Source organism: Musca vetustissima, unplaced genomic scaffold (genome assembly GCF_032173495.1).
Source record: "Musca vetustissima isolate MV318-11 ecotype Yass unplaced genomic scaffold, APGP_CSIRO_Mvet_v1 utg1756, whole genome shotgun sequence".
Classification (NCBI taxonomy): domain Eukaryota; kingdom Metazoa; phylum Arthropoda; class Insecta; order Diptera; family Muscidae; genus Musca; species Musca vetustissima.
In genome coordinates, this window is record NW_026878454.1 from 1 (window position 1) to 13,506 (window position 13,506).

The 13,506-nt window shown below is 32.8% G+C and overlaps 1 protein-coding gene across 1 annotated transcript; it reads left to right on the plus strand.

The window, feature by feature from the left end:
- Window positions 1–536: 536 nt before the first annotated feature.
- On the plus strand, window positions 537–1,378 carry LOC133323190 (uncharacterized; the record flags this gene model as incomplete). Its single annotated transcript, XM_061532141.1, has 4 exons — window positions 537–751; window positions 824–1,003; window positions 1,075–1,266; window positions 1,330–1,378. Coding segments are annotated over 4 exons (636 nt in total), but the record flags the coding sequence as incomplete, so codon positions are not given.
- Window positions 1,379–13,506: the final 12,128 nt, after the last annotated feature.

A 13,506-nucleotide genomic window follows, 5' to 3' on the forward strand; every position in this document is an offset into this window, starting at 1 on the left:
GGTAATTTCTACTTGAATTCGATGTGCAGTGTTGCCAACCATTTGAAATATTTTATGGAAAAATTTGACAGATAATCGAGACAAAAACAAAGGTTTTTGTTTTGAACAGCTAGGGTTTTGAACGTCGATTTACAAATCGAGTCTATTTAGAACGCTAGTCTTAACACACATGGTTGGCAACATAGAATTCAAGTAGAAATTACGCACTTTGGCAGTTAATCAAGTCATAAGCTGCGCTAAATGGACAGCCTATTTATTATGCCATGCTCCTCTGTGAGGATTTAAATCTACTGGACAGTACAATGAAATAGGGAACTGCCAAAATCGCCTAGAAGAGTAGAAATGTACACAAAAAAACTCAAAAACGAAAAATTTATAAAATTTTCAGAATTATTATCAGACTGTCCTTCAATGTTTCCTTAATTACAGCTGCATTTTTAAATATTTCTTAAAATTGGCAAAAAGTTGCAAAAAAGTTGTAATTTCATGCACGTAAAGATACACAACAAAAATCATTTAATATACCTTTTCTACAGATCATTTTATTGTCTGCTGTGCTGTATGTAGCCGCCGATGTCAAGCACCTTACAGATAATAATGTCGATCTGTTCAAATACAATCCCAGCGATGTGTACACCCTACCCGAGGATATTGATGACGATAAGCCAGCCGTCATATACAGCGGCGATGTCATGAAAGCTAAAGTAGACAAATTGCAAAATATCAGTGGCAACAAGAAATTCAAATTGGAGTATGGATCGAAGAGTTCAAAAACGTTAAAATGTGTTTTTTTTCTAAATATGTGTTTTTTGTTTTATTTTAGATTGAAAACTCAAAATGGTATTGAAGTAGCAAGTGTTGGTAAATTGAAGGATGACAAAACATTCGTTGTCAGCGGTTCGTACTCATTTACCGGCGCTGATGGAAAACGCTACAGAACTAGATACACAGCTGATGAGTTCGGTTATCATCCCATCACAGAACTCGATTTGGATATTCCAGAGTGAGTGGGGCACATTATTTAAATTTAGTACGAACAAATTTCTCTATTTCGTATTTCCTGCAAATTTACAGACCTCAAACTCTTGATAAAAATGTGGGTGGCTTTAACAACAAATTTGGCTCGGACAACAACAAATTTGGCTTGGACAACAAGAGAAATCGTTTCCAATTTTTGAATAATGAATTAAACGTTGAACCCTCAAGAGGTAGTGGCCAGAGTGGAGATGACTACAGCTATGGAGGTTATGATTACACACGCCCAACGTAAGCCTTTTTAGGGGTATATCTAATTTGGAGTCTCAAATATTTCCAATTGTATGATTACAGGCAAATCTTCCCATCGGATCCATCCCGTCTATACCTGCCAGTGCAATAAATCGCCCATCTACTTTAGCTTCTAAGTCATCCCCCACATTACCTTTAGCGAATTTTTGCTATTTAACAGCAAGCCATTAAAGGTTTTTTACAAATAAAATTATACAAAACATATGTACTCATTACAAAACATATTTTAGGAGAATAAAATAAAAAATACATATTTAATTTAAAGTGATATTAGAAATAAAATCAAGAGGTTTTAAAAAAAAATACTATCAACTTTTTGTATTCAGGAAAACGAACAAATGGTATTGTAAAAGTGTTAGTGCGCTATTAGACACTAAATCCACTGGATCACGTCAAATCCATAGCGTATACATCACGTTAATCCTGTTCACAAATCCAGTGGATTATATTTGACGTATACGCTATGAAGGGTACCTCCTTCAGGAGATATTGTCCCTTTTATGTCATTGTTTCTCTTATAAATTCGAAAAGAATTACAACTTCATGATATCGGAAACAGAAAAGTTATGTCTATGATTATTTTCATAATACCTCAAAATGAACCAGGCATATTGGGCTATGTGGCTTATCTTCGAACACAGCATTCTGTTCCAGAAGTTTTTACTACGATAAAAAAATGTCCTTTATGATATCAAAACAAAGGAAAAAACGGCAAGTTCGGCCGGGCCGAACTTTGGATACCATCCACCATAGGTATACTGACAGATACTCGGAAACATACCAAAAAGTGAATCTATACAAATAATAATTCTACAAACCGATTTATGTAAACCGTTATGTACACCAAAAACAATTTTTAATGGGGATTTTTCCTAAAATCTGAAACCCCCAAAAGCGCGGACTGATACTAATAACGCATTAGATTGCGAAGGTTATGCCTCATACAACTTTATATATCTAATAAATGGCCGATATACAGTGCCGGTCACGTAATCAGCACACATCCGATGGGGAAAAATATTTTGATTAACCCTCATACACACATACATACATATTTAATGAATATTTTCATAATTTCATTCATATTTTATTTTTTCCATACTCCCTATGTACCTTACATACGATACATCCACATGTTCATATATTCATCCAAAAGCCACTATTTATTTGAAACACTCCCTACATTGAATGTAGGGAGTGTTGTTACAAGAGATTAAAATTGAGAGAGAGAGACAATAATTCCTTCTTTAGTTTGGTGGTTGATTCTTCTTCTTTAGAGTCTAAACGCAACCAGAGAGTCACGAGTCAGCGTCATACTTTTTCGCCGGCGTGAAAACCAAACGAAAGAGTTGGCGTTAGCGGCACAAAATGTCAATTATATGTTTTTATTTTCTGACAGAAAATTTTACGTTGTGCAAACAAAATTCAATTTATTGTTTAATAGACAATAATGTCAAGGAACTTGGATAAAATTATTGAAAAAATTATTTTTCTTCCATTTTATTATTAATTCGTTCAAAAAACGTCCACAATCTTTGAAAATATTTGTTTTTTTAACAGCACTGCCATATGTTTTGATATAGATTCTCATTGAAATTTGGTAGCACTGTTCATTTTTACCTAAAATATGGCAACTCAACTGAGAGCAAGAGAGAACATTTGAGTATGACGCTGAGCAAAAATGAATAAAATCTATTCTAGCGTCAAGCCGCTAGACGAGAACGTCAGCCGTCGCGATATTCAACTGGTTCATAAGAACGCTGCAACAAATAAGACTCCTCAAAATACACAAAACAAACATTTTGGTAAGTAATTATTTGAAATTAGTTTACATTATAACTAAATAATGAAATTCTTTTTTCTACAGTCGCTGAAGGAAATGCTGAGATTATTCGAAATTCATTAAAAGTGGTAGCCAACTTGTTTAAATAACCTGAATTTGTATTTATTTTAATTATTTATTTAATTTATTTATTTATTACCAAATGAGCTATTTAAAAAATATTTTATTACCTTTTTAAAATGACCGGAATTTGTATTTTTATTTTTTACAAAAATATTCTTTAATAAATATTTAATTTCATTACGTAGGTCGCCATTTGTTTTTAATACATGTTCCTTTTCCGTTCTTTAGGCAAACATTTTTTGAAATAAATGAATAAAAATGTTTGTATACAAAATATTATTTCATGAATTATTGAAGTGATATGTACAATACATGTTCACTCGTTCATACTTCAAACAAATGTAATCTTTGAATACAGTTAGAATAAACATGTATTTCATGAACGTTTTCATATTTACGTGCCCTCTCTCTCATACACAAAAACCCAGTATTTATCGCATTACGAATGCGTTCATAAAATGTACAAATTTGAACATTGGCAACACTTTCCGAACACTATTCATGAAATACAAGATTTTTTTTTTTGTGATATCGTTTGGAATATTTTTAAATATTTTTATTGGAAACGCTTATGTGTACTGTACTTGATCGATGGAGTGTGAGAACAGAAAATTATCACTGGAAATTTGTTATATAAAACGGTGTTTATGAAACAAGACGAATTTGAGGGGGAAACGTAATTGGCACATCTTGGATGTTTTAAATTAAATGTCGTTGATATATACATACTGGTCAACATACATACCCCCATTCTCAGTTTCAAAAAATTTTATTTTGTGTCTTGATTTAATTCGAACCTGCACTAATTCAAGAATGAATACAATTTGAAGCGAAGATCTCAACAAATTTTGAAGATATTGCCAAAAATTGGGTTGCGAATAGCGGGCACGTTAACTCAAAAATGAATAACCCAATCGATTCCAAATTTTTACATGTTTCTCTGTGGGTGTATAGCTATCGTATGAACTAGGATAAAGTGAAGATCAGTCGCTGGACTGATCCGCAGGCCATTACAATTAAATAGCCATCCGAATGTAATGTCAATAGTAAAAAATTAAATAACGGCTGTTAATAGCATACAACTAGCATCCGATTTAGATGAATCAAATTGTTATTACATTGTTAAACAAAATCCATACTAGAATTGAAGAACAAAATAAAATATAATAAAATGTTGTCATCGTACTTTCTTCTGAATTGGATGGCTTTGTATTGCACCCGATTGTTAAAATAGTTTCGTTATTTGGGTTTTCAGCTGGTGTTGTACCGTTATTCATTTCTTGAGGCCTTTCTGTTCTTTCAATTCTTTTGAAGTAAAATTTCATTTTCTAATTTATTTTTGAAAGTGAAAGATGTGAAGTTGTGGTAATAAAAAATAAAAAAAAATTAATATTAAAAAAATAAATTAAAAAATTAAAATTAAAAAATTGTCTTTATGTCAACGTTCTTGAGTTGAAGTAAGAACGTTGACTTAAAGACAACATAAATTTCTTAAATTCCCTGAGGATGATTGGAGAATCCAATCGAAATATTGGAAACAATAAATATTAAAAATCAAAATTAAAAACGATTTTTACTTTTAAAAAGCCTACAGCCGAACTAATACAACAAAGATAAACAAAACTAGGCAAACGATACCAATTCAAACAAAATTAGGAATTGTTTAAAAATTCACAAAGCTAGACAATTCTTAACAATATCCTACAATACAATTTTTGATTTTTTGATTGTTTTCTTTGTTTTTATGAATTAATACGTTTCATGATTTACTTAATTTATAACCAGTAAGGAAAGTAGTAAAGTCGGACTGGGCCGACTATCTACCCTTCACTACTTTGGGTATATTGTGCATATGTATCCTTACAATTGCATGCCAATGTTCCCTCGAAGGAACACACTCATGTCTTTCTGCAACCTATGATAACTTTCATTCGGGCAGATTTACAGTCGTCGGCGTACCATGGAAAACGATTTATAGCAAAATTGATACATGCTACCCGTTCGACATATGGAAGCTGTGGCTGCATCTACACCAACAAAACGCAAAAGCGTCATTTAAGTCTCAATTTGATACGTTGTGCAAAATTTCGTGTTAATCGGACAAACAATGGTACATCATTTATGTCAAATCGGAAAACAATTAGTTTACATTATATCTAAATAATGAAATTCTTTTTTCTACAGTCGCTGAAGGAAATGCTGAGATTATTCGAAATTCATTAAAAGTGGTAGCCAACTTGTTTAAATAACCTGAATTTGTATTTATTTTAATTATTTATTTAATTTATTTATTTATTTATTACCAAATGAGCTATTTAAAAAATATTTTATTACCTTTTTAAAATGACCGGAATTTGTATTTTTATTTTTTACAAAAATATTCTTTAATAAATATTTAATTTCATTACGTAGGTCGCCATTTGTTTTTAATACATGTTCCTTTTCCGTTCTTTAGGCAAACATTTTTTGAAATAAATGAATAAAAATGTTTGTATACAAAATATTATTTCATGAATTATTGAAGTGATATGTACAATACATGTTCACTCGTTCATACTTCAAACAAATGTAATCTTTGAATACAGTTAGAATAAACATGTATTTCATGAACGTTTTCATATTTACGTGCCCTCTCTCTCATACACAAAAACCCAGTATTTATCGCATTACGAATGCGTTCATAAAATGTACAAATTTGAACATTGGCAACACTTTCCGAACACTATTCATGAAATACAAGATTTTTTTTTTGTTATATCTTTTGGAATATTTTTAAATATTTTTATTGGAAACGCTTATGTGTACTGTACTTGATCGATGGAGTGTGAGAACAGAAAATTATCACTGAAAATTTGTGATATAAAACGGTGTTTATGAAACAAGACGAATTTGAGGGCGAAACGTAATTGGCACATCTTGGATGTTTTAAATTAAATGTCGTTGATATATACATACTGGTCAACATACATACCCCCATTCTCAGTTTCAAAAAATTTTATTTTGTGTCTTGATTTAATTCGAACCTGCACTAATTCAAGAATGAATACAATTTCAAGATCTCAACAAATTTTGAAGATATTGCCAAAAATTGGGTTTTGTTAACTCAAAAACGAATAACCCAATCGATGCCAAATTTTTACATGTTTCTCTGTGGGTGTATAGCTATCGTATGAACTAGGATAAAGTGAAGAATTTTCCGCAGGCCATTACAATTAAATAGCCATCCGAATGTAATGTCAATAGTAAAAAATTAAATAACGGCTGTTAATAGCATACAACTAGCATCCGATTCAACATTTAGATGAATCAAATTGTTATTACATTGTGAAACAAAATCCATACTAGAATTGAAGAACAAAATAAAATATAATAAAATGTTGTCATCGTACTTTCTTCTGAATTGGATGGCTTTGTATTGTACCCGATTGTTAAAATAGTTTCGTTATTTGGGTTTTCAGCTGGTGTTGTACCGATATTCATTTCTTGAGGCCTTTCTGTTCTTTCAATTCTTTTGAAGTAAAATTTCATTTTCTAATTTATTTTTGAAAGTGAAAGATGTGAAGTTGTGGTAATAAAAAATAAAAAAATAATATTAAAAAAATAAATTAAAAAATTAAAATTAAAAAATTGTCTTTATGTCAACGTTCTTGAGTTGAAGTAAGAAGGAACACACTCATGTCTTTCTGCAACCTATGATAACTTTCATTCGGGCAGATTTATAGTCGTCGGCGTACCATGGAAAACGATTTATAGCAAAATTGATACATTCTACCCGTTCGACATATGGAAGCTGTGGCTGCATCTACACCAACAAAACGCAAAAACGTCATTTAAGTCTCAATTTGATACGTTGTGCAAAATTTCGTGTTAATCGGACAAACAATGGTACATCATTTATGTCAAATCGGAAAACATATATGGGAACTATATCTGAATCTGAACCGATTTTCCCTAAACTCACCACTCGTCATTCTAGACTCAATTCAGTACGCTATGCCAAATTTCGTGCAAATCGAAAGATATACAGGGACTTTGGTGCACCATTTACCTTAAATCGGACGAAAATATACATGGGAGCTATATCTAAATCTGTACCGTCCATCCCATATGGGTCCGAAATCGACCGACAATGTAAGCGAATGTAAGATGCGTCCGACTCCACCTACATTGTAAGCGAAGGTCGGATGTGTCCGACTCTTCCAACATTAAAAACGAGGTTCGGATGGAACTAAAATGTCCACTGTTTTATTATTAAAACATGTTTTTATACGCTTCACCACACTGTGGTACAGGGTATTATGTATTTGTGCATATGTTTGTAACAGGCAAAATAAATCCTTTTAAGAATATGCATAGAATCACTTTCTGAGTCAATTTATGCATGTCCGTCCGTCCATGTATTTTTGACAATCAGATCGCATTTATGATCCGATTTGGATGAAATTTGGCAGATAACACTCATTTGGCCCAAGGACGAACCCTATTTAAATTGGAGAAAATCGGTTCAGATTTAGATATAGCTCCCATATATAGATTCGTTCGAATTAATGTAAATGGTGCAACAAACTCACAATTTTGCTCCGATTGATACAAAATATTGCACAGAGTACTAAATTAGGTCTAGATTGATATATTTATTTATTTATTTATTCAATTCATTCCATAATACTAAAGCCTTCAAGGCCAATAAATAGTATTAACAATCATAACATTCCAAGTAGAACTTATAAATAAACAACTATATAGATATAACCTAATTACATATAATATGTTATAAAATAATATAATTGGCTCCCCAGCCATAACAAAATAAAAAAATATTCAGCTAAATAGATGCAAGTACTGACCACGATAGCAACAAATATAAACAAGATTTAGTTAAAGAAACAAGACAGACTTAGAATATATATTGAATATTATGTGATTCAAAAGAAGAAAAAAATATGAATGCTGAAAATATTCATCATTGAATAATCACCGCTGAAGTTTAAAGTGGTTCATTAGTTTTACTCTGAAAGAATTATTGGAGTGTGAAAAAAGTCTCAGTTCCACAGGTAAATAATTCCATATCCTTGCAACACGTATTAAAAATGATTTCTCAAAAGAAGAGTAAAATATCCTAGGTATATAAATTTGTGTACTTCGCGACGAAGATATAAAGCCAAACATATTTGCTAAGGATAGAGGTACACCATGCTTGATTATCTTATAGAAAGTGAATAGCAACTTACTAGAAAGAAAATGCTCAAAATCAACTCCCAATAATGTTTCAACATAACCAGATATATGTTCACGTCGTTTTAATCCGTACACAAAACGAGCAATACAGTTTACTATACGTCTTAACTTAACAACAATTCGATCAATAGTGCCAGAAACCACTTCTAAACCATAACTAACATGGGGCATCAGCAACGCAAATGCTAACCTTTTTTTCACCCATGCCGGAAGAAACAAGTTAGAAGAGTACAGCCTTCGAATAGTACAACAAACTTTGCGTTTAATCCAGTCAACATGTGACTCAAATGAAAGTTTATCATCCAAAAATATACCCAGAATTTTATGACAGCTTACGAAACTGATACGATTCTGGGCTAAAAAAATATTAATATCATATGCTTGACTACCGAACATAATGGCCTTGGTCTTAGAAGGGTTAATTAAGAGACAATTATCGATACACCATTGCCTAAAACGTATAAGACAAATATTTATTTCCTCTTCAAAATCTGTAGCATATTCACTCTCATCACAAAAGACTAAAAACACATCATCTGCATATATTAGTGGTGTACAGTTAAAAAACACTCAGCAATACTGTTAACATAAAGCACAAACAATAACGGACCCAAAACAGATCCCTGCGGAACACCACATTGAAGCGGGAGTAACATTGAAGATTCTCCATTATAAAAAACAAATTGCGATCTACCACACAAGTAAGATCTAACAAGTTTGCAAGCAGTACCAGAAAAATTGAATTCATTCTTGAGTTTATTCATCAACATTTGGTGAGAAATTGAATTAAATGCTTTAGTGAGATCTAAAGAAACAACTACCGTATTCTTATTAAGATTTGTGTTATGTCTAATCATATCCGTCATATAGAGCAACAACCCTGTAGTACTGTGATTCCTACGGAATGCAAACTGACCATTATATAAATATCTGTTAACATGTGTCAGTATTTGGTTTTTCATAATGTGCTCACACACTTTAGACAACACAGGGAGAATTGATATCGGTCTAAGATCATCATAGCTATGTACAACATTGCCTTTTGGTATAGGGACAACACGAGCTTTCTTCCACAACACAGGAAACATAGAAGATGTTAGAATGCAGTTAATTAAGTCCAAAAAATAACTAGAAATGTAAGGAAAAACAAGTTTTAAGAATTCCAAAGGTATTCCGTCTACACCAACTGCTTTAGATTTAATTTTACCCAGAGCCATAATAATATCATCAACATCTACACAACTAAAAGAAAAACCAGAGTCAATGCCATCAAATTCAGGAAAATCAGAATTATCAACTTCAGATTCATTTGTAACAAAGGACGAATTAACTGCATTAACATCAATATGCAAGGTAAGATCATCTCTACCTAAACATCCTGATACTCTAAGAAATCGCCAAAGAGCTGTTGATCCCATAGCATTGAATTTTTTGGAGTAAAACCTCCTACGTTCACGTCGTATAACTGACTTCGCTTTATTACGGTACTTACAAAAGACTTTCCACTTTTCATAGCACTTATCGGACTGATATGAACAAAAAGCAATATCACGTAGGGAACAAGCAAGTTTAATGGAATTGGACTTAATCCAATTTTCACCATAATGAATCCTTTTTCGAACTAAAGGAACAAATCCGAATAACTCCATAACAAGGGTTGTTAATACAGAACACTTGACATCAATGTCAACAATATTGCGAAAATCGACATCAAAGGTAGACAAATACGAACATAACCCATTCCAATCAATATTCAAGTAGTCCCGATATTCAATAAATTCAAACACGTTTTCAACAGCAAATTTAAGCGATGCAAATATGAGAGAATGATCAGAAACAGAGGGACATATAGCTTGATCAGATAGGAAAACCATAGAGCTATCACTAACTAAGACAAAATCAATCAAAGATGTTGAGCCATGAGACACATCAAAGTGAGTAGGCCTAGAATTGTGTATGATAGACAGATTTAAACGAAAACAAGCACTACGAACACATGCAGCTCTGTGTGGATCAAACAAATTACAATTAAAATCACCAACTACCACTATGTTGGAATATCTTTCAAAAAGATCAGCATGATGATCCTCGAAAAAAGTGAAATCACCAGGTGGGGGCAGATATACAACACCAAACAAAACCTTAGAATCACCAGCTAAGAGCTCAACAAAAATGGACTCACATTTGCCTAAGACAGATGATTTGAATACAATTTTAAACTTCACACCACTCAAAATATATATAGCAACACCTCCACCTCGAGCATTAATGCGATCATTCCTTACTAGTCTATATCCAGGAATATCAACCATTCTATTAGAGATATCAGACTTAAACCACGTCTCAGAGAGTGCAAGAACATGTAAGGAAGAACCAAATAAAATCGATCTCAACTCACAAAATTTAATTGAGCTGTTAGATGGCCTTAAACTTCGGCAGTTTAAATGCGCAATGTTAAAATTATCATGACATGAGCCAAGTATCGAATTTATGTACACGTTGTTGCTAATCGCTGGTCCACAATTTGCACTAAGAGACATTAAACGAAAAATAATTGATATAGCGGGGAACCAAATATATATAAAATGTTAAATACCTTTTCCTTATTATTTCAAAATTCATTACAAAATATCACATATTTAAGGCAGCTGATCGAATTTTCAAATGAGATCAGTAATTAAAAATTTCAGTTACAAAAAATAAAAACCAATTATAATATTTATAAGAAATCACAAAAAAAAATAAAAAAGATCAAATATTTACGCCTTCAGCATCACACAGCAATTCATCACACTGACTTGAGTTATAAGTGACTTCTCTGCCGTCATCAAACTTAAGCCATGCCTTCAATACGTCGGAATTCAAAATTTTGAATCTGTTTATCACCTTCAAACGACGAAGTTTCTTGCATACGAAGTTCAGATGCGCTGCCGCAGGAGAGAAATGATCGTTCAGATAGACACGACTAGTTAAACCAATTCCTAAGTCACCCAGCAAATCAGAAACTTTAAGATTACGAGTTTTGAAGTACTCTTTCATTAGCAGATCACGTTTTGACACCTTATTGAACTTCACCAAAATTTGCTTTTTGCGGTTGATATAACATACGTGGTTTATATCCATGCTGGTGAGTGGAACGTTGTAAACAGAGCCCAAAGCAATCACAGGAGCTTCCAGATCATTCAGTCCGTCTGGCAACCCTCCTATAAGAATGTCAGAACGATTCATCCTTTTGTGCATCACATTATCTTCTTTTTCCAGAGCTACAAATCGAGCAGAAGTAGTTGTTTCAATACGACGAACATTGTCACCACATTTCTTTATATCAGCCCTCATTTCAGCAACACATGAACTGACTTCCTTTTTTATGTCGTCGAGAACCATTGTAAGTCGATTCTGTTCAGTTTGATAGTTCGACATAAAATCATCCAATTTGGCAGTTAAGCTATTTATCTTTTCAACAACATCATCATTACAGGCTTTGTTGTTGAGATTGGGCTCACAAGCAGGACATATATAAGCAAATGCCTTCACAGTCCTCAAAACACATAAATTTTTCTCCTCTATATTCGCACAAGAGGCATGAATCCAGCTGTTGCAAGCTTTGCATAAGACACTAGCCTGTGTTTTGGTTACAGACTGGTTGCATATTGTGCACTTTGTAACTTTAGAAACCGGCATATTTAAATCAGTAACGTAGCAAACAGCAACAAAATTATTAAAAAATGTCGGCAGGCAATAGAAAACAGCAACAACAGCAATCAGCAACTTATGCAACACAAGGCAATATCCACCAACGCAAAATATAAAAAAATCAGTAATGTCACCACTTTATTTAATAATTAACAGGCAAAAATCTTCGCAGAATTAAGTTTGTTTTATTTGTTTAGTTTGTAACGAACGTAAATAGCAAAATAAAGAAAGCGATCAGCTGCGATTAAAAAACACGTCTACTCAGACATAGGGTTCTATAGTTTTCCAAGCCAAGCTTGGTTGAAATCGGTTCAGATTTAGATATAGCTCCCATATATAGTTTCGTCCTATTTTATGTATATGGTGCACCAAACTCACAATTTTGCTCCGATTGAGACAAAATTTTGCACAGAGTACTGAATTAGGTCTAGATTGATATATGCAAAACTTGGTTGAAATCGGTTCAGATGTAGATATAGTTCCCATATATAGTTTTGTCCGATTTTATGTAAATGGTGCACCAAACTCCCAATATTGGTCCGACTGTGACAAGATTTTGCACAGAGTCTAGATTGATATATGCCAAGTGTTGTTGAAATCGGTTCAGATCTAGATATAGCTCCCATATATAGTTTCGTCCGAATTTGTGTAAATGGAGCACCATACTGCCAATATTGCTCCTATTGAGACAAAATTTTGCACAGAGTACTGAATTAGGTCCAGATTGATGTATGTGAAGTTTTGTTGGAATCGGTTCAGATTTAGATATATCTTCCATATATATAGATTCATCCGATTTTATGTAAATGTCGCACCGAAAAGTCTAAGTTTGTTCTATATGCAAACGTAACAAATCAAACCCAGAATAACGAGTATTGCGTACTGTGCTGCATCATACCAAACGGTGGATGTCACGGTTGCTCAAACACGTCTATTTATATAGATCTTATACATATTTTGCTCGATGGTTGATATTAAATTTTTCATAAATTTCAGATTGGTATGTGAATGGGCTGCTTTAATTTAGTCTAAATATATATATTCTTTACGCAGTTAATTTCGTCCGATTGAATTTCAATGGTCCTCCATAGATGCTATGTCTATTCTATCTAAAGGAAATTCTACATATGAGCATCTCTTGTATGTACCCATAGTGGTGAAGGGTATAATGTAGTCGGCCCCGTCCGACTTTTGAACTTTCCTTACCGGATATTTTAAAATTCGTGATACCATTTTTTTAACAAGTGTGTGTACAACAAATATCAGCTGACAATCATTTAAAATGATCTCAAAGCCTTAATTTATTTTCAGAATATGGTAAATCCACTTCATATAATTTTCATATGTAAATGTGCTATAATTCTGAGAGCAAACAACGTAGT